The 22,049-nt window shown below is 40.7% G+C and overlaps 1 protein-coding gene across 4 annotated transcripts in view; it reads right to left on the bottom strand.

Moving 5' to 3' along the window:
- The window catches only part of rptor (regulatory associated protein of MTOR, complex 1), a 179,658-nt gene that overhangs the window by 39,729 nt on the left and 117,880 nt on the right, over positions 1 to 22,049 (bottom strand). For all 4 annotated transcript variants that reach the window (XM_067584282.1, XM_067584280.1, XM_067584279.1 and 1 more), the window contains exons 17-21: positions 19,828 to 20,019; positions 16,191 to 16,331; positions 15,400 to 15,520; positions 11,967 to 12,107; positions 8,419 to 8,574 (exon numbers count right to left, since the gene is read on the bottom strand). In XM_067584282.1, coding sequence (XP_067440383.1) covers positions 8,419 to 8,574; positions 11,967 to 12,107; positions 15,400 to 15,520; positions 16,191 to 16,331; positions 19,828 to 20,019 — 751 coding nt within the window. The remainder of the gene's footprint in view (positions 1 to 8,418; positions 8,575 to 11,966; positions 12,108 to 15,399; positions 15,521 to 16,190; positions 16,332 to 19,827; positions 20,020 to 22,049) is intronic.

Here is a 22,049-nt window from a genome sequence, read left to right as displayed (position 1 = left end):
TGTAGCCTGAGGGGCAGGATATGATTAGTGATAGCTAGCCTGCACAGTAGCTGCTGCAGTAAACAGCCAGTTGATAAATGTGAAATATGGTTTCTCTCCCATTTAACCGCCGCACCACATCACGGGTGCACACAAATTACCACTGCATCGCCTCAACGTAGTGCACATGAGGGAACGTGGTGGTGGATATTATTCACTGGCTGTACACTGCACCAGTGCCTTGTCCTGATGTGACACTTGTGTCACTTGAAGACTTGCACAGAGAGAGCAGTGAGTGAAATGGATGTACAGTAGTAAAGATGTTAACCATTGGCTAAATGAACCACTGCATCATGGTTTTATGGCCTCCTCAATTCTGGTGATGACATAAAATACTTTTAACACTGCATAGTGATTTTTGGAGCTTCAAATGGTCGAGGCATAAAAAATGCATCAGAACATTTGAAAGCAGAGAAGAAATTCCTCTGTGAGGCATATTTTAAATACATTTCACAGGGAGCTGTAAGCAGTGTAAGCTGCACCAAATCATATCTGTGGTGCTTTTTAAATGTGAGAGTGCCTCAAATACACTGACGCAGGTAGACGTGAATCTAAACCTTTGATGTGATAAAATATAAATGTCAACGCAGATATAGAAAATGTCTGAGTAAGGCACAGTGCAACCTTAAGACACCTTTATCTGGCATTTATATCAAGACACAGCCAGTCCACCTCTTTGGTCTAGAGTAAAATATCTTAAGAAATACTGACAATTTGTTGAGATATTTAACAAATACTGGATGGACTGCCATTAAATTTTGCACTGACATTCATGTTCCTCAGGGGATGAACTAATGACTTTATCCCTTGATTTTTCCTCTAGGCAACCCTGGTTAACATTTTTGGTTTTAAATGAAGTGTCTCAACAACTGTTGGACTGCTGGTCAGACTGGAGCTGCTGCTGCTGAGTATGGGAGGAGTCCCACCAGAGGTACAGAGGAGCGAGAATGTTGTATAATCATTTTAATATGATTATGTGTCATGTTACTCCGATGTTGAGTTTTACTGTCTTTTTTTTTAAGCCATGCTAGTGGATGGCCAATGTTGGCCAGTTGATCTACCACTTAAGTCCAGACCCAAATATCTCAACTTTGGAAAAAAAAAAAAATTGCTTGTTCCCAAGAGAACAAATCTTAATGACCTTGACGTCCCCTGACTCTTTCTCTAGCGCCACCATTAAGTTGACATTTTTGGCTTTAAAGGACCAGTGTGTAAGATTTAGTGTCACCAGCGGAACGGACTTTGGTTGCAATCAACCTCACCGCTAGATGCCACTAAATCTTACACACTGGTCCTGGACAACTATTAGATGGATTGTCATCAAATTTGGTAGATATGCTGATGGCTGACGATGAACTGACTTTTATCATCTGGTGTCATATCTCAATATCTACAAGATGAACTGTGACACAATTTGGTTCAGACATTCATGTTTCCCAGATAATGAATCCTAATGACTTTGGAGATCCCTTGACTTTACCTCTGCCACCACCATAGGTTGACATACAGTATCTGGGTCAGATTAAAATTTCTCGACAACTGTCTTTTTTTTTTTGTTTGGAGGATGGTGGGGAGATGGGCGGGGAGTGTGACAGGCAACAAAGGTCTCGACAACTATTTGATGGATTGCCATGAAATCTGGTGAAGAGATTTATGTTACGTTGTATGATCCCCTTACTGTTAGTCTAGCGTCATCGTCAAGTCAAAATTTCAATTTCTCTAAAACTTTGGTTGATAAACAAATACCTAGAATACAAATGACATTCCCTTAGTCTCAACTGTACTTTGTATTTAGTACTAATTAGCAAATGTTAGCATGGTAACACTGAACTAAGATGATAAACATGATAAACATTATATCTGCTAAATATTAGCATGTTAGCGTTGTCTTTGGAGCATGTTAACATGACTACCTCTACCATACCAATCACTACAATTTACATTTTTACTTTTACTTCATCATAAACAAAGACCAGAAACAAACTCTGAACGTCAACTTTTATCCAGCCTCACGGAGACACCAGCGTGGCTATGGCATCTAACTAATTCATTCAGGCAAAATATAGTAAGAGGGCAAACACAAACAAAGAAAAGAATGAATTTTTACAAAGTAAATCAATAAATCACTATTGCAACTCTGCCTCAACTCCCACACAGTTTTGTTATCCTGCTGATTTCTTGTAGGCTAGTGCCCAGTGGTAGCAGCATTTAGCATTTATGGTTTCAATTCGTTTTAAACTGCTACGCTATAATACACAGAACCCTCTACCTGTCAACATTTTTTCTAGTTTGGTTTGCAATGTTAAAACATAGATGAGATAAAACTGAGAATGTATGTTGTTTGCCAGAAAGAGAAAAACAAGTTACGGTAATACATTTTAAAGCAAGATGAAAAACAAGCTCCCAAGGGTCTTTTTGAAAACAACTTCAAACCAAACAAAAGATAGAAGCAAATGAGTGAACAACTGAAAAGTCAGAAATGACAAGTGAAGTCTCAGCTGAGTTAGATAACTGAATGTAAGTGATGACAGAAATGTAAATGTCAACAGAACATGGAATTCAATTCGGTACTCTGTACAGGTACTCTGTATTTCAGCCCGTCTATATGCGCCTGTACAGCATACTAGAAAATATCCATTCATTTGCTCTGCCCTGCTTGTTTATACATGCAGCACACTGCGAGGTGGGAGTTATAAACAAGCGCTGGGAGGCTGGGACTCTTTTCAGCCATGGTGGGGGCACAGCTTAGTGGGCGAGGGGCCAATATGTCTTTTAACCTGTTTACATGGGGACCTCACACCAGCATTAAGTGCCCTGAAGCAGCTTGAAAAAGGTTTAACTGAACATCGAATGCTAAATTTGTCAGATTAAAAGGTAATGAGAGCAAGTGCTGTGCCAGGCGTTTTTTTTGTTGTTGTTGTGGGCTTTTTTTCCCCATGGTACCTGTGTCCCAAAAAAATACTACTAGAACAGATGGACAACAAGGATGAATAGTTTAGACTGAGTTTGATTAACTCTGGATCCATGATAAATCCCAGATTAGAGGATGACTTGATATGTCTTCCCAGAGAGGGAAAAGGGCAGACAAAAAATATGATCACCTTTGGCCACTACTGTCTCTGTGTGAGTAAAATGAAAATGAGGTGCGTATATGAGTTTATCCCCATTGTGACGACCCCTGATGTCATCTGTGTTTGGCCTTGGGATTTACCTGTCTGCTCTGTTTCTGCAGGTGCTCGTTAGGGCAACTGGCGACACCTGAAGGCCCACGGTGTGGCCAGGTGATTAACATGAACATAGCGGAGGCAGCTCTGTCTCACTCTCCTCTGACTGCTGCTGTGTGCAGCTCTCTGCTCTCCCCTCCTTACTTCTTTAATTTGGTTTAATAAAGCTTCTTTTGTTAAATGTTGACATAGTGTGTTTCTCTTTTGTTGTGGCCACTTGAGCCAGGTCATAATAAATGGGGGCTCATCCATTAGGGTTAGATTGTTAAAAAGTTTCTTCTGTGCCTCAGGTAGCAGTTGGGTGCATGGTGTGACTACGCAGCTGTTGAGGTGATTTGGTCCAGTTGTGTGCTGGATTTTGGTCTTTGGTTAAGCTCTAGTTTTGCTCTGGTTTGTTGGTTTTGGGAGATACACCATGTGTTTATTCTCTCTGGAAGCATTGTTTTTTGACTTGGGTTGGTTTGTTGTGTGCCGTTCAGAAGGTAAGTGTTACTGTTTTGACATGCTTTTATACAGAGTACTCCCAGTTAGGCTGTAGTGGCGTTTCCCCTTGGGTTGCGTCCATTTGTTTTATTTTTTTTTGTAGTGTTGTGGCGACGTGGTTAGCGTCAGCCGTTTTCGGACAGCTGTCTTAGGGGCACGTCTGCATGATTTTGTGGGGTTGCCTGCTAGCAGGTCACTTCACAAGTCCGCTGGTTTTCAGTGTGTTAATACCTGCCACAAGCCACGTGAAGACTTTGGGTGAGTTTTTAGTAAGTTTTATGTTATGTAGTTCAGAAATTCTGTTGGGGGTTGTCATTAGCCCAAGTGCTTAATTTGGCAGTGATACTGTCTGTTTTGGTAATTTGTAATTATGGCTTCCTTGTTGGGGTTTTTTGAGATGCTTATGGTGGCGTTTTTGAATAGTTCTAAGAAGGAGCAGTTAGAAAAAATAGCTGACCATTATGGCATTGTTGTTGCAGAGAAAAGTCAGAAAGATGAAATTAGAAAAGCAGTTTTGTTAGCTTTGTTTGAACAAGGTGTGTTACAGAAGAGCGAGTTTTGTCCAGTCGCAGTGGAGCTAGCGCCAGTGCTGGTGTCTGCGCCAGCAGTTGTGCAGACAGCTGGTTTGACTTTTGAGTCAAACCAAGCTTTCTCCAGGGGGGTCTAGTACAGAGGATTCTGCTTCTGTTGGTTCTGCCCCAGGTGGTGTTGATGTTGTTGTGTTTGGTGTCGAAGTTTAATGAGCGAGACCATGACACTTTTTTCACTCTTTTTGAACGTGTTGCAGATGGAAAAAATTGGCCAGATTCAGACAGAGTACTAATGCTTCAGTGCGCCCTCACTGGGAGAGCTCAGGAGGCGTATTCTGCTATACGTGCTGAGGATGATTTGGATTAAGATACGTGAAGTCAGCTGTACTAAAAGCATACGAGTTGGTCCCTGAAGCATTTTGCCAGAAATTCAGGAATTGGGTAAAGGGCGATAAGCAAACAAATGTGGAGTCTGTCCGTGATTTGGTGTCTAACTTTAAGCATTGGTGCTCAGCTGCGAAAGCTGATACTTTTGATAAGCTTTGTGAATTGACTGTGTTGTAACAGTTTAAAAACACTATCCCTCAGTGCAATTCTACCTATTTAAGTGAGCAAAACCCTCCACCGCGATTAAAGCAGCTGAATTGGCTGATGATTTTGTGTTGATACATAAGGGCAGTTTTTCAGAGATGTGCTCTTGGGGTGACTGAAAAAAATGGAGATGACAACTGTGGTAACTCCCCTGGTGGTGCAAAATTTTTGCCTGGTTCCTTGTGTAGGTCTGCTTTTACGGGGCGACCTGAGGGTGCCAGAGTGTGTAATTACCGCCATGGGGAAGATCATTGGAAGGACCATTGACTGCTGTTGAAGTCAAGAGCTAAGAGGCATCACTGTCGCCTCCGCATCATTCACTTTCACGCAGTTTGCCGTTGTATGCTCCAACTATGCCATGTTCTACAGTTTTGGAACAGAGACCGTTGTGTGTGGATTTGAGTTCTGGTTCTGGCCTGATTCCCAAAACTGGTTCTGGTTTTGAGCTGTTTGTCGGCAATGCTGTTGTGTTCTTGGTTGGTAGTGAGAAGCGTGTACCAATTAAACTGTTGCGTGACACAGGTACTAAGCACTCATTTATTGTGGTGCTGCCTCTTTCACCCACTACAGAAACAGAGGATTTTGTACTGATGAGGGGTATGGAGCTAGGCTTAATGCCAATGCCATGCCATTATATTGTGCTAGATTGTGAGCTGGTACAGGACATTGTTCCTGTTAGGGTGCAACCCATGTTGCCACTTGATGATGTGGGTATGATTTTGGGCAACAACCTGGCTGGTAGTGCTATGTGGGCCGATGTGCTGCAGTCTCCTGTGATTATTTCCAAACCACTAGAGTCTGGGGAGCTGGAAAAGAGTGGTCAGAGTGATCCAGGATTTTTTCCAGCCTGCGCCATGATGCGTGCACAAAGCCCTTATGTGTCTGCTCCACACCCGCCTGATCCAGGTGTTTGCTCAGCCTGCGATGTGACATGCGTGTGTTTGCAGATCCTGAGGTCCCTACTGTGTGTTTGGACGGTGAGAGGGACCTGAAATCTCCTGATTCTGATGTTCCTGTCACATGCGGTAGGCTAAACGAGAATTGTTTAGCCTACCGTCCTTTAGCTACTGGCCAAACTTTTTTTCCAGCTGGGGTTGGGTAGTTGGCCCCAGTTGAATAATGGAGGGATTTTTTTGTTCTTTTTGTAAATTCTTTCCTTTTTGTGATTAGTTTGGTTTTTGATTTAGTTTCCTATTTCATCCTGTTTTTTGATTGCCCTTACCTCACCTGTACTCTTAATTTTCTTCTCAAGTATCAGGGTTGATCAGAATGGGTGGGGGTAAGTGGTGGTCCAAGGGCAGGATGAAGGTTATGTGTGGATACTTTGTGGGTTTTTTTTCTTTGGTTTGGTTTAGTAATGTTGCTGTAGTTTTGTTATGTTTTACTTTTTTGAACCTTACAACACTCACATGCACATTTTAAACCCATGCACACCATACACCACTGATACTACTGAAATCCACACCTTAATTATATTTAGTTACTTCTTTAATTTGGCTTAATTTGGGTTGATAAAGCTTCTTTTGTTAAACATTGACATGGTATGTTTTCCTTTTGTTGTGGCCACTTGAACCAGGTCATAACACCACACAGATTTACACAGTAGATTGTGTTAAAAATTAAAATCTAAGAGCTGAGGAAATTGTTCTGTTACTCAGAAGACAGATATGAGGCTGAGTTCGACTGAGTCAGGTACACCTAAAATAAAGTGGCATTCATTTAGCAGCAAATCAAAGAAAACAGGCTGAAAAGGACATTTCATTACAGTACCTGAACCTACTTTCATGCCAAGTCAAATTCATTGTTCTCTAGAGCTCAATTTACTTTTCCATTCAATTTTCCATTTCAACTCATTTTCCACTGTGGCGTGCAAAAAGCACACACTGGGATGTGACAGGGCGGCTGGGAGATTACAAGAGGTTTGTAACTTAAAATGCAACAATAACACAAAAAGAAAGAGAGGGAGAAAAAAGGGAATCCCCTGTTTCACTTTCCTCTTTCCTGTGGAGGTGGGAGTGAGTTAATGGTTTTCCTGCTTGCACACAAACTGGCTGTCAGGACATATGGTGGAGCCTGCCAATCACCTAAGAGCAGGGTTAAGTGAGCGGGTTCCAGTTTAGTGTGTACCAGGAAAAGCACTTTAATGCCCTCAGGTGTCTCACGGGGTCTATCCTGTCACCTCCTCTGCTCTGCTGTCCTTTACACATCTGCAAACCTTTTTTACACTTGTTCTATTTTTAGACTGGGAGCTTTCTCCTCCATCCCTGCACTCGTTTGAGGGGCTTCACCATCTCTAGGGGTGGCCTGAGGTCTCCTCACTGGTGCTATCACAGTCTCCTAGTCATTTATTTCCCTCTATTTTTTTTCTCAAGTTCCGTCCTCTTGAGAGTGTTTGTTCATGAGAAGTCTGCTTCTGTGTCCAAGTGTGCAACACAGTCCCTGCCACTGTGTGCAGCCTGCAGCAGCATCTACATCACTCATGCCGCTACTAGCCTCTACATGCATACTCATAGAACATATATACAAAATTAATAACATGATGATATTCTAAATACATGTTTAATTCCAAACAGGTCCACGCTGTTTCAAAAACAGCCCAGCCTCTAAATTGTGGCAGCAGGTTCAACAGTAAAATTGATTATGGAAAATTACTGTTATCTCCCTTAAAGCTACATTAATCAGTTTTTTGGCCACAGAGAAAGATTAGCATTGATTTGAGGTCATGTTTCTGGCCACCTGATGACTGTAAATCTAATATTTACTCTCCTTTTTTGATCTGGCTTGGTCTCCACCAGTCCCTGATAAAATATCTTCTTTTAAAATATCTTCCTTTTAGCTGCTAAATGCTCCACTATGTTCACCAGCTAGTCACTAATGTTGTCTGCTGATTTGCTGGAAACAGCAAAACAGCAGCAGTTGATGAGAGTGATCTAAACAGTAAATAAATAAAGCAGTAGAAACCAAAACAACAGGCTAAAGAGGCTATTAAGCTCTGCAGAGTTGCGGTGATTCTCTGTGGGGTTGTCACTATGAGCTACTACTTTTTATATTACACGTTTTGATTTGACACATTTGGTTATATAAACAAATTACTAGTGCAGCTAGATTGTATTCATGCAATTAATTTATTTGCATGGTTTAAGCAGCCGTAATGTTGGGGGACTAGAAGAAGATAGAATAAAAAAAAAAAAAGAATCGTCAAAATCGAAGCAGCAGAAGCAGCAATATCCTGACTTTTAGACCCTAGTATGGGTCAAACGTCCAGCAACTCAGCAGTGTCTCTCTGCCTGGTAAACGACCACAGAAGATATTACACAAACTTATTCGAATTATACAACTGTTTTCACAAGCTATGTAGTACTTCACATGATTAGTAGACTGAACCTAATGTGAAAAATTGGTGGAGTTCTCCTTTAAAATGAATGCATAAACAGCAATGAAAAAAAGTATTTTGGAATGGAACACATAGACCACATCGTCCTGTCTGATGCTCAGCAGTAGTCCTACAGAACAGGCATAGCAGAGCTGCAGTACCACTGACAGGTTGTTACCTATGAGGGAGTTGAGGGAAGAATAAGAGGACACTCGTCTCATTTTGTCGATGGTCTCGAAGGACAGGATGTACTCGTCATTGTCAGGGCTCCCCAGGGTGCTGCTGGCACTGCTGCTGGTACTCAAGTTACCAGGAGAGAAGGCTGCTGGTCCACCTGGATGAAGGGAAATCACACATAGACACAAAAGCTTTACACTCAGATCCAATCAGCGAAAAAATCATGAGCACCATAAATGTAATATGAGCTAAGTGGAAAAATAAGAGGCTCTTATTTTGTTTAGAAAGCACTTAAGCTGCTGTAAAAGTGCTGTATAAATAAAGGTTATCATTGTTATTATTGATGTAAAACGAAAAAGACAAAGCCAATGGCCAAATCAGCAGCCAATAAGGTGTGAGATGTGTAAACTGTGTAAGCAGTCCGCATACTTGGAGGCTGCACACCAACACAGGAAGTTGCCTATAACTTCATTTCAGCTGTCAGGCTCAGTCATCTCCTGTGTTAACTCTTTTTATTACCAAACATTACTCTGACTCATACAAACCCAAGCGCCATGCATCCTCCAAACCGACTGCAGGCTGAAATGTGGAAATGGAGATTGGAGGAGAATGAAAATACGCTCTGCTCTGTGCTTATTGATGATAAACACTGCTGCATATTGGAATGAGCACTGTGAATATGAATTAGAAATGGTGTCAGCAGTAGGTTACGCGCTTCACCAAGTGCCAGTGATTTAGCTCCACTCAGGACTTATGAATTACTCAGTCTGGCGGTGGTAGACAGAGGGCAGGGCAGGCAGTTAGCTTTGGTTGTCTGAATCACAGAGCAGTGACACAAACAGCAGGTCAAGAACTCAGTGGGGATGGCAGGTCATGTGCTCCCAAAGCTATGGACATAGATGTTTGGGTGACATGATTACAACTTGAATTATTACATGATTGTTTTGGTTGATATTAGGATTATCAATAATAATAATAATAATATATTAATTACACATATATTGTAAAAAAAACAAAATTGTTTCATTGTAGTTGAACATCATAAACTGACTGAATAAACCTCCTTCACACAGCAACAAAACCTGGAAATTATACTTCCTTCAAATATTTACCTCATAACAAATCTGACCTTTTTCACAAAATCAGCATGTCCTCTTAAAAGCTTGTTATATAGAGAATTTAATTATACTTGTACATTTTCTGAAGTCAAAGTGCTCTTTTTTTTCTTTCTCTCCTCCGTTAACACAGTATGTTTGTGTGTTTGTGTTTAAACTACTGCTATGGCCTATTTTTCCAACACTGATTTTTTCAAGGAATATTTAGATGAAATCACAGAGAGGTGTGGTGAAAATAAAGCAAAAACATCAATTTTTGGTGCTTATCATTTTACAGTATATGCACGCTTCTTTTTAAAAATGTTTAAAGAATATTTTGCCTGGGTGCCAATCCCCTTCCCTTGAAGTACTGAAGTTCTTTGAGAAATTTACAATGTAATGCAAAGTCAAGAGGTTGTGATATATAGCAGAAGAAGCTAGCAAAGGTCTGTAAAAGGAACTGTGTTCCTGCACATGCACAGTGTCGTCTGCTGTACAAGCAACTTCTTTCCCTAGAGTTACAGTTTTATCATTGTTATTACTCTTTGGATCCGATTCTAAACAAACTATGGTAGCCATTGCCTTCGGGGCAAAGGAACATGTCACCCAGTGCAGCAGTGTGGCTAAATAACGTGTTTTTCATAGTTTTTGGACAACAACAGAGGTCTACAGCACAGAGGAATAAATACATCAGACTTTGGATACACACACAAATTCTTGTAAATACGATGAGTTCATTGTTGGTTTGGCTCTGCACATGAGATTGTTGACAGTAAGAAAAATATAGAAAATTGCCAGCCAAATCCTTTAAAGGCCCCCTCCAGACATGTTTTAAGACATATAAAAAAAAGACACACAGTGTTATATTATATACAGTATACTGTATACAATACAACTTCAGCTGGGTGCTATAGGTGTCATCAGGTCTCTACGTTTCCTGTTCATGACGTGGAGTGTTTATACCCTCCCTGTTCAAACTACTGTATTTGAGCTTGTCCCACAGTTCAGCACCATGGATAGCGCCCAGTCCTCACTGGTGATCCTGCCCCTGCAGGTTGAAGTGAGGTCTGCACATCTGCTAAAATGATCTGGGTTGAGCTGTGACAAAAGAGCTCAGCTCAGCAGCATGTTTGTTGTCCCTGTTCCCTCCCTGGGTTTTGTTTAACAATGTGGATGAATATCAAATAAACTGGTAGCCCTGGTATGGGTCTTGAACTTGCATCATGTTGGTGTCTAAAGCCAGAATGGAAATTATGAAGACTGTGAGGCAGATATCTAGAGTTCCATGGCAGAGAAACCACCACCAGGCCAATGAGAACCCCCACCTGGCTAAAAAAATCTTTTTTTTTTACTGCCAAAAATAACTCCAAATATCCATTAATGTGGAAATCAATAATCACATGCATTTGGGAGCCTCTGTGCGACACTGTTCCAAAACGTGAGTCAACCTCTGTGTTGTTGCCTGGGAAACTCTTGATGTGACAGAGTGCCACTGATATCAGAGTCCTTTTAAAATTACTGCAGAGCGAGAGCGTGTGGGATGCAGGTTAGCTAACGTGAGCATGGCACCGCCTAAAAAGAGAAAAAGTTCTAACGCAGGTGACAGACAAACAAATATATTAATGTTTTTCTCCAAAACTCTGGAGCCAAGTAAAAATGCAGAAGGGGGAGAAGTGAGAGGGGCCGCTTATTTTTATGCAATAAATGCCATTTATTAAGTCATCCTCTCCTTGTGACCACTTTGTTTTAAGTTTTGAATATGCTGAGCAAACAAAAATTTGAATGCAAATATAAATTGCAGATTGCCTGCTGCGCAACCGAAGCTGACCGCGCGAATATGCCGTCCTGCGCGCCTCGTCTCTTTAGGGTTTTTTTGGTGCGTACCACCAGGCCTGAAAAAAATTCTAGGGGAAACACTGAAATGTTCTCTGTGTTTTAGAATTTATCCACAATAAACGTTTGAGTAAAAGACATGTACTGTTCTGGCATCAGTGAGATAAATGAACAGGTTACCTACACAGCTATGATTGGTGCATTGTGACAAAGATGATGAGCATTTTCCAGAGAGCTGGATTGGAATAAATATCAACAAACCACAAACTTAATTATTATCTCTGCTTGACAAACTGGTCACAGCCTCTCTGCTGCTTGTAAAGCCTCTTATTAATGTTCACTGAGTCTGTCTCAGGAATAATAATGATTGAATGAAGAAGTTAGCCTGAGGACTGTTACATCCACACACCACAGCTGATGTAAAGAAAGAAAACCTAATGAAATGTGTTGCTGGACTCTTCTTTGATTAACTTCTTTCATTCAGCTGAGCAAATCTTCATGTTTGTCTTCATTCAATCCTCCTACAGATTCATCTAAATTTCTGTTTCATCTTGTTTATCTCTCTCTCTCATCTGCCTTATTTTGTCTCTCACTCCATTTCCCAGCACTCTCTCCCGCCTACCCTCTTCGTTGAGGTTGAGGTTCTGCAGGCTCTTGTTCAGGTTGCGGGCAGTGGTAGCAGCTCGGATGTTGGTGTAGGAGTTGACTGATCGCAGGCGTGGGATTGCCGGGCTGTCCCTCACTGGAGTCAGATTACCGGGCTCTGGATGTAAACACAGGAGGACATACGTCAGGGTAGAGCCTCAATAATCAAAAGCCAATAAAAATGTCTTCATTTTTTTAAATTTAACCTTTATTTAACCAGGAAAAGTCTCATTGAGAATCTCTTTTACAAGACCATTCTGGCCAACACAGGCAGCAGCGCAATTGACAGGGTTGCAGACATAAAAAAAACATAACAATTTAAAAAGAAAATAAAGAATCATAAATCATAAATATTAAAATATTCATCACTATTCATTGAAGTAATCAACATCAGGGATCAAACAGGGGCAATATAAGTCAGCCAAAACATCTACAGCCAGATGTGCCTCCAAATCATTTAGAATTACTTTAAATGCATCCAGTGAGACCAGTTCTCAAAGATTCAAGATTCATGCTCAAACACCCTTTTCCCCACTTCAGTACCAGCTTTAGGGACAGATTATTAGGAATAAGTCCTGGGAGAGAAGACAATAACTTCTCATACTTTTCTGAAGGATGTAGATCTGTAGGTAAGATGGAAGAAGACCAAGAATCACCTTATAAATAAGAATATGCCAATGGTTAAGTCTACGGGTGGACAAGTCAGACCACCCAACCCGAGCATAGAAAGAGCAATGGTGAATAAGAGCTTTCAGATTTGTAATAAACCTCAGTGCTCCATGGTAGACAGTATCCAGCACGTGTAGGCATTACAAAGATGCATGCGTGTAAATAACATCACCATAATCCAGCACGCACATAAAGGTGGCAGCAACAAGCCTCCTTTTGGCATCTAAGGAAAAGCAAGACTTATTTCTAAAAAAAAAGAATGTTAAGTCACAAAGTTAAACATACTTATTCCAGCTTGAGTTTGCTAAAATCAAAGATGACTTCGAATTACCTTTCTAGATTCACTGATGTAACTTTTTTCAATCATTATTACTGACTAGTGATTTACTTTCAGATTTTCTGATAGTGTTGTTACTTTCCATATAAATGCACTGAAAAAGAGCTAAATGTTAGATGAATAACAAAAACACAAATGTGAAGTACATCAGAAAAACACATAAAAAAAAAATCTAAAATCTACATGCCCGGGTTCACTGTCAGTCAATTCACTTGCAACAACACTTATTCACCTCCTTTCATGCCTTAAAGCCAAATTACCTCAGTCATCTCAATTATTACACTCTTCACCTCACTAAGAGCACGTCACTGTTGACTCTGCATTTCATTAGCACTGACAGGACAAATTCAGCTAAACTGTTCTAGTTAGTGTCAGTGTTGATCAGCCTCAGTTGGTGAGTTTGCTGCTGAAAGAGTGCTGTGTTTTTTGTGTATCACTGTTCCGACCCCTTTGAGTCTATACTGGCTAGTTCATGTTTAGCTATGCTAACAGAACTACCTGAAATCAAGCCCCCAGGAAAAGGTCAGGATCACCATAACTACATCCTCCACATGTCAGGCTGAGAAGTGCTCTCCTTTGGCAGGAGGATGGCAACCACAGTGGTGGCACCGAGACATCTGTAGCTTACTCTCTGCAACATTTCAGAGAGGGTAAAGGTCATTTATATAAGTGAACCAGCATCTGCTGAGGGTTTGTTCGGTCAGTCACTTAATGTTATTCAGGTGAAGTTTGAGCTGAGGAGGAAGCAACATCATTCGAAGATGTGATTTTCAGTCCAAACACACCATTAATGCCCACAGGCCTGCTGCTACACCACTGCCTCCAACTAAGAAGGCAGCACAGTCTGCAAGTTTAGTGAAGTGAAGCAGCAACCTCCCAGTCAAATCTCACACCGCTCAGCTTGGGGATGCTTTCTGTCATGTGGTGACACACATGGACTACAGGAACTTTCTAAGGTCTGCATTACAGGGCAGAGCCTACGAATACTTGGTGCTACTGTTTGGCCTGTCACTATCCTCCACACCTTTACTAAATATGTTGAGGAGGTGTTAGCTCCTCTCCAGGAGAAAGGTGTCCACATTTTAGCATATCTGGACTATTTTGCTCCGATCACACCGGTGATGGTGCAACTGTCGCTGGTTCTGTCGTATCTTCAGGCCCTGGGATTCTCAGTGAATTTGCAGGAAAGATTGCCGACTTCAAGTCAGCATCTGTAATTTCTTGGGCTGGAAACCATTTTCACTTTCCAGATGAACACATCTGTCAGAGCACAGAGTGGCTGCATTTTGCCACTGCCTTGTTCATTTTCAGTTGGGATGCAAATTGCGTTTCTGGATGATTTTACAGCTGCTGGGCATGATGGCATTGATGATCATGTTGGTGCAGCTCGGACTGTTAATATGTGAGCATTTAAATGCTGGACTCAATCTCACTGGCTGTGTGTGTTGCATCACCTCCAGAGGAGGATGTAGGTAACCCTGTCTTGCATGTCAGCTTTCTTCATGTGGGGGGAACCAAGGTTACTACACCAGGGCTCTCCCATTGGCAGGGTGTATTTTCGCAAGGTGGTATCAACAGATGCCTCCCTCAGGGGGTGGGGGTTCTGTGCCTTTGTGAGGGGGGTGTGGATGCTTGCACAGTGCAAGTTTCATATCCACTATCTGGAGCTACCGGCTACCTTCTTAGCTCTTAAACATTTATGTCAGGTTCTAACAGGCCAGCATGTTCTGATCAGGACAGTAGTAGACAGCTATGGTTTCCTACATACACATGTAAGGAAGGACCTGCTTGCTTCCCTAGTTGAAGCTGTCTCACTCTCTGTTACTGTGTTGCAGTGTTCAGTTTCTGTCTCTCAGAGCCACCCACAGCCCAGGCTGTCTGAACCTGGGAGTGGACCTTCTCTCTAGCAGGGGCCCTCTTTTGAGAGAGTGGAGGTTACAGGCACTGGTGATGGCTCAAACATGGGATCTTTTTGGCAGGACAGTAATGGAACTCTAGGGAAAATGTCTTCTACCACTGTTTTCATAAGAGGGACAACTATGTGTCTCTGGGAATGGATGTGTAGCACATTCTTTGTGGTCCTCCATTTGAGCCAGTTGAGTCTGTAGATGTAAAGTTTCTTTAATACAAGACTGCACTGTCACTCGCTTTGGCTTCTGCAAAGCAGGTGGGCAACGTTCATGCTTTTTTGCGCACATTACTATTGTAACCCAGTTCACTTTGGATGGTTCTGGGTTGTTATCAAATCATCTGCTTTTACCTCATGAACAAAGGTGTCTTTGCTCAGACGTGATATACAATACTTCATTTGTTGTACCTTGTTCCTCTACTTCAGGGAAAAGAAGTTATAACATTTCAACAAGTAAATCTAAACTGTGTGTGTGTTGTTTGTGTGTGTGTCTACCTGCAGTGTTGGCTGGTGACGGCACTGTGTAGTTCTTCTCCTCTTCTATAAACTGCAGGGCAACTGTACAGAAGTTGCTTTCATATTGGACCACCAGGTGACTCAGTGCTACCACCAGCTCCTACCAAACACACACAGAAACACTTCATTAAAACTTTATAAACTTTAAGTTTTATTAATATTTTCAATATTTATAATGTGACAAAGGAGCAATAACAATCTAATCCAAATGTTTCTACTGTCTCTTTCTTGCTAGTTTGATAAAATCAAAGGACAAGCCTGGAAACTGTTAAAAAAGATCAATCTAAACACATAATCCCCCCAGCAATTTTTGTTCCCAGCCAAAAAAGCCAAAAGCCAAAAAAACCCCCTACCTAATGGGGGAAATGTTTTTTCAAGAGATCTTCCACAAAGACCTTGGATTGGTGGTTTTAGTCAGATTTACCCATAAACTGTATTATTCTGATCTTCCTCAGTTATTCTATTTCCAGGCATAATTCTCTCTTTCATTTACTTTCTATATAAACTGCCAAATGATTCTTAGAGTTCTTTTTCTATTGTATGTAACATGATATTACAAGTTTCTCTAAATATATTAACTAAAATAGATCACTGTTAGATATAGTTATCTCCAACTTGGAGATATTTGAAGATTTTTTTTTTTTTCAAGGTCAAATGTATTTGAGAGGTGTTGAAACATGTTTGATTATTTAAATATCAGATGCATATAATGACATAGTAAACTGCATGTGCTTTGTGTGCGTGTGTGAGTGTTTGTGTGCTGCAGTGACCTTGCGGACCACAGGACTGCCATCATTGATGAGCTGGGCAAGCATCATGGCTACATTGTGGTCGATGGTGGTGGAGTGGTCCGTCCTCTCAGCAGAGTTTCCCACAAATGTTCCCAGAGCAAAGACAGCTGCACATCTCACCTGCAGCAAGACAGTTACAGCATGAATATAATAACACTATCAACTCACTTTACTCTTGGCTTAAAACAGATGTTGAGCTGATGAAATTTAAAACGCAAGGTTGAAGCTTTTTGAAGCAGTTGGATACTTTTTCCGTCTGATCTCTTTTCATTGGTGCAAAGCTCTGTCAGTGTGTGGCCCATTTCCTTGAAAAACCAAATATTTGCTTGCCAGACTTATTTAAAAATGTTCTGTTTTGTGCGACCAGAGGGCGAGAGTTTTAAATGGTAATTATGGTGTGATTTTCTCTCTATGTATCACCATAAAATACAGATGATCGGTGCCGTGTGCTACGGTGAGCTGCTTTTTGCCAGTAAATCTCATTATGTTGTCTGCCCACTTGATTGGATGTTTAATCCAAACTTACTATCATGTGGAAGACATTTTCCATGAGGGATTGGATTCACTAACTGAACCAAATTGCAGCATAGAAATGACTATTTGGGTGTATTGTTTGTCATGGCAACAGAAAACATTTTATTGCCAGCATCAGGATGCATCATCAAAGCTTGTGAAGCAGCTTTAGTGTTGCTACAGCTCACAGATGTTACTTTGATATAGTTTGCTTCGCTCCAATTAAAATGATCAGCTCAGACATTTCAGATGAACATAATGTCATTTTCTTTCTAAAATCTGGAATGAAAATATGTCATAAAACCACGGTGACTTGAAAGCAAATTAGAATACATCTGTCTCCTTCAAATAGTAGCAGATAGAGAGCATGGAGAGAATAGAACAGCCCCTCAGTTAATTCTACATCTGCATCAAGATGAGTTGATTCAAATCTATGGTATTTTTTAAAGCCATAATTAGTGATGGTGTTGTATTGCATTGCTTTATATTAAAACACAAACCCAATACAAATCCATGGGACTTTTTGAGTATTTTTGGTTTACTGCAAACATCCTCAGAATGACCACAAAGTTCAATCAACACCCCTCTGGCAAGTTATTTCTCCATTAAAATGGTATTAAAGTTTTAGTGGATTTCAAAAATTAATTTAACCCCCAGGCCACGAGGGCGCCCTGAACATTATCAGCTTTACTAAAGTAGTACTTGTTGAAGGGTTGTTGCATTGATTAAACTTCACAGGTGTTTATTATATCGTGTCCAGCTCATGCACATACAGTATTTTGCCAACACTTAGCTAACCAACATCAAAATTTACTGAAAAAGACAACTGTAGAAGTGCTATCTTGCTACAACTGTTAAATAAATCACAAACAGAAAATACATATTAAAATATGCATCAATGAAATTGTTTTTTCCTACTTTAAAAAACAAAAATCATGAAACTTTTAATTCTCATAAGATTCAAATTTCTTTTTCAAGAGAAAACTAACAAAGGAGGCAGCAAAAAAGAAGTGTTACCACAATGAATAGACTACAAACAAGATAAACAGAACTAGAAAACTGTGACACACTGCACACAAGAGTATGAACAGTATCCAAGGTAAACAAATTGGTGCTGGCGGGCGGACGAGGAGGCCACACATTTCTCCGTTCTCTGTTTAGCGTCATTAACTGATACACTGTAGTCTGTACTGTGCATTTACTGTCAGACAACTTTCTGCTAACCTTTTCCTCTGCTCCGCTCGCAGTCACCGTCACTTTTGACGCTCGCTCTCTCGCTTGACCACTCACTTGCTTACACTCTGCCCTATTCCTTAAAAGGAGTTATGCTACCTGCAGTTTCCCAGGCAACGACACAGACGTTGACCCAAGTTTCGAAACAGCGCTGCTCAGAGGCTCCCAAACGCTATTGATTTCCAAATGAATGGATATTTGGCGTTATTTTTGGCATTTAAAAAAATATTTTTTGGCCTAGGGAGGGTTCTCGTTGGTCTGGCGGCCCACCAGGCCTGTACTATTATAGGGGGAAACACTGGACATCTTAGTGCTGTCCTCCATCAGACTTGTGCTGACACCTAATTAAAACTCTCTCACTGATGTCTTTCACTTTCTGTTCCTGTTCTACTACATATCTCTCTCTTCACTCATCTCTACGAGGCTCTCGGGGAATACATTTACTGTAAAGACACACACACACACACACACACACACACACACACACACACACACACACACACACACACACACACTGTAGATACATTGTGAGGTGTCTTGATCATACACTAGAGAAGAACTTTAAAAAGCTGTCATTTATCTGTAAATATGCTATTTCTCAAAAATTTGAAGCAGTTGATTATGATCAGTCTCTAGTGGTCTTGAAGAACAAACACTGAAATTGCCTGATGTAAAACAAATTAACAGCTTGTAAGTGTAGCAGTATTTGTGTGTGTGTGTGTGTGTGTGTGTGTGTGTGTGTGTGTGTGTGTGCGTGCGCGTGCGCATGTGTGGGCACCTGCCTGCAGACCCCAATTTCAACCCTATATGGCCGAAGCAGCTGTCTGTCCAAGGGAAGGAGGAAGTTGCTGCTGGAAACAGATGTTCCTAGTGTGTGCATGTGTGTGTGTTTGTGTGCATGCATATGTGTGAAGTGTGAGAGTGAGGGCACAAAGTGTGTGGGTGAGCTTCAGGGCAAACTCTGTCTCACTGTCCCTCTGGTCCACACACGACCCAGTCAGATGCTGACCATCCTGCTTTAACACAGTGGGTCCCTAACTGTTCAAACCTGTGTGGATCTGTTCCATGTAAAGCCACAGAAAATGACCGTATTCTATCAACGCATTATCATTCCTAAAGAATTAAGAAACTATGTTTTAATACCTTAATGACTAATATAAGGACATTAAATGCTTTCTATCTACATTCAACCTTAGGTTTAGTCCGGATGTCTCCTTCTTTTAGGACTCTATACTTCTTATACAGATGAGAAAAAATATTGTATAATCAAGAGACATTTGGCACAATCAAACAAATTTTTTTAAAAAACTGCCAGTGAGGTAGGCAACAATGAGGCCATTACGAAAAACAATCTGACTTTAAAAACTAAGTTTTAAAAAACAACAACACAGTTATTGGCAATGAAACTTCAAAATGTCAAGAGAGTTTGTTGAAATTACATTTTTTATCCTTAAATCTAAATGATTTCAGGAGACATTGATGATACAATTTAAGGAAGATGTGACATTTTCTGCTTCTTTTTCAGATAAAGACAAAAAGACATTTGCAATTGCTGATTTTGTCTACCTTATTTCAGGTCTTCTACTAACAGATATTCTGGATGAGTGTGACAACAATATAATCCACTTTTTGGACTTGTTTTTGTCAGCTTTAAGCTAAAAGATCTACTAAAAAAACAAAAAACAAATAAGTTTGAAACATTTGATAATCTAATGATGCTTGAAAAGATCATTTATTTTAAATTATTCTAAAATAAGATTATGACTGACTATTTTAAAATTGTTCTTTTAGCAGTGCAGGATTTGGAAAAGGATCAAAAACATCTTATAGTTTTTCAAATGTATGAGAACACTGCTATCCACTGTCTCACCTCGGGGATGGGATCTGACAGCAGGGTGTATAGCTTCTCGTGGGCACTGTCCCGGACTCCGCACCAGCGTGCCGGGTCGAAGTTCTGCCAGATGCGGCCCAGGCAAATGGCCACCCACTGGCGGAGCAGGGGGTGGGGGTCTGACAGCTGCTCCAGACAGTTGGCTATTAGGTTGCCCTGCAGACAGGCCTCCTGGTGGAGGGGGAAGAGGGTGAGAGGAGAGTGAAGAAGGAGAAGTGATGCAGAATGATGATGTGAGATGTTCACTTGTTCAGATGTACACTTGGACTTTTAGGTTTAAAGGGGGGATACTCTTGGATGAGAACATTCAGGAAATTTAAGATTTTAAGGACTGTGAAGTATGAGGTAATAACAGTGAAAAGGTCATTTGTGTTCACAGACTTTGTCCTGATGTGTATAGTTGACACCGAACATGAAACTGTAGTAATCAGCACTGACCTGCCAGTACTTCGTATTTAATAAAGTAACAATATCTGCTTCATAAATGAGTCGAACCCTCCTGAGAAGCACAGAGGCTCCCAGCTTGGAGCAGTCTTGTAACTCATTAGCCAGTTAATCACCACTGACCTGTAACCTCACGTTGCATGATGGACAAAAGGATTACGAGCTTTGCAGCAGTATGACTTATTCCTTTGAACCCCTTCAGCCCAATTCAAATCTTTTTTTTCTTTTTGTGAACAAAAGGTAATTGGTTTGAGGTTTGAAACTGTGTAAGGTTAGATGGAAAAAGCTGGTATCACAATCTTTACAATCCTTTTTTTTTGGTTTGATTTATTGATTCTTTGCAGAGCATTAATGAGTACTCTCTCCTTTCTTGTTCTGTGATGCCTTTGTGTTTCTTCTTTTCATGAACTATCACAGGTACAGCACTTTAATTGTCTGTGTAGAAGATTAGCTGTGCTATAATGGCTTAAATGGTAAATCCACCTTAATGTACATTTCCATGGCATTGATTCTATCAGTACAACAATAGACATGTCATACTTACCACTATCTTGCTCTGTGTTTCTCTTTTTAAACATAAATACTATTTTCTATCCCCTTTTAAGTCCAATCACTTCTACTTTGCCACTTTCTGGTTTGGTGTTAAGCTACTGTCAGTGAAACTCAACACTAAAAAGCTTACCAGGAAAAGGAAAAGATTATACCCTTTGAGCCACTGCAAGGCTTTTGCTTTGAGGAATCTTGAGTTATCATTTGCTAATTAATTCTAGTTTTTTTTCTACTTTAAGGTAGTGTCAATAAAATACACCATTTCTTGTACAGATGATTCAGTTTTTTACTGCTACATTGACAGTAGCTTGACACCGAATTTTCAAGTCAAACACACTGAAATTCTTACTGAATAGAAATCAGTATTTCTGTTGAGAAGAGAAACTTAGAGCAGCATAATGGTGAGTGTAACATGACTCCTTGTTATACTGATAACATTAGTGGAGTGGGAATGTACATAATCTTGAATATATCAAGACAACGGGTAAACATGGAAGAATTGTTAAGTTTGCATTAACAGTGACAGTAAAATTAAATGGGAGCAGCTCAGAGCGCAAGGGCAAAGATTACTAAAATATGATGATAAATACTTAAAAACTGGGGAAATAAAGAAGAAAGACAGTCAGGCTCTCTCTGCAGTTGGTGTAAATAAAAGCATTTATGGTAAATGTGTAATTTCTGTTCTCAGCGCCTCAGAAGTTCATCGCAAACATAAAAGCCTTCAAAAAACACCTCATACCCACATGAACCACAACAAAGACCCGTTTAGTGTGTTGAGAATCCTCCTTTGTCTCCTGCAGATTGAGGCATCACAACAACAAATCTTATATCAGCAGCGACACAATGTGCCCCTGTTTCCTCGACACCCCCTTCTACTTTCTTCATGTGCTTAAGATCGCTCTTTGCGTCATTCCCTCGGCTCTGATCGCACCTCCCAGCTGAACCCTGCGAGCTGGAATATTAAGACGCCAGTGCTCGGTGACATGTTCGCAACAGCGATACCGCAGTAATGAGCGCTGTTGTTGAAAGTAAGAGGGATAAATCATGGAGATGTAGAGCAGGCAGAGAGTCTCTCTGTAATGTTGGGGATCATCTATTATTTACAGACCTGTGAGAAAGGTGGGGGCATTAAGTACATAGGGATATGGAAGAAGAGTGGGTGCTTCTGAGCACGAGAGCACATATAGCTTTTCTGATTTGTCACATTT

Source organism: Thunnus thynnus, chromosome 3 (assembly GCF_963924715.1).
Source record: "Thunnus thynnus chromosome 3, fThuThy2.1, whole genome shotgun sequence".
In the NCBI taxonomy this organism is placed as follows: Eukaryota; Metazoa; Chordata; class Actinopteri; order Scombriformes; family Scombridae; genus Thunnus; species Thunnus thynnus.
Note: the sequence above shows the minus strand (reverse complement) of the source record. Positions and strands in the feature narration are given on the sequence as shown.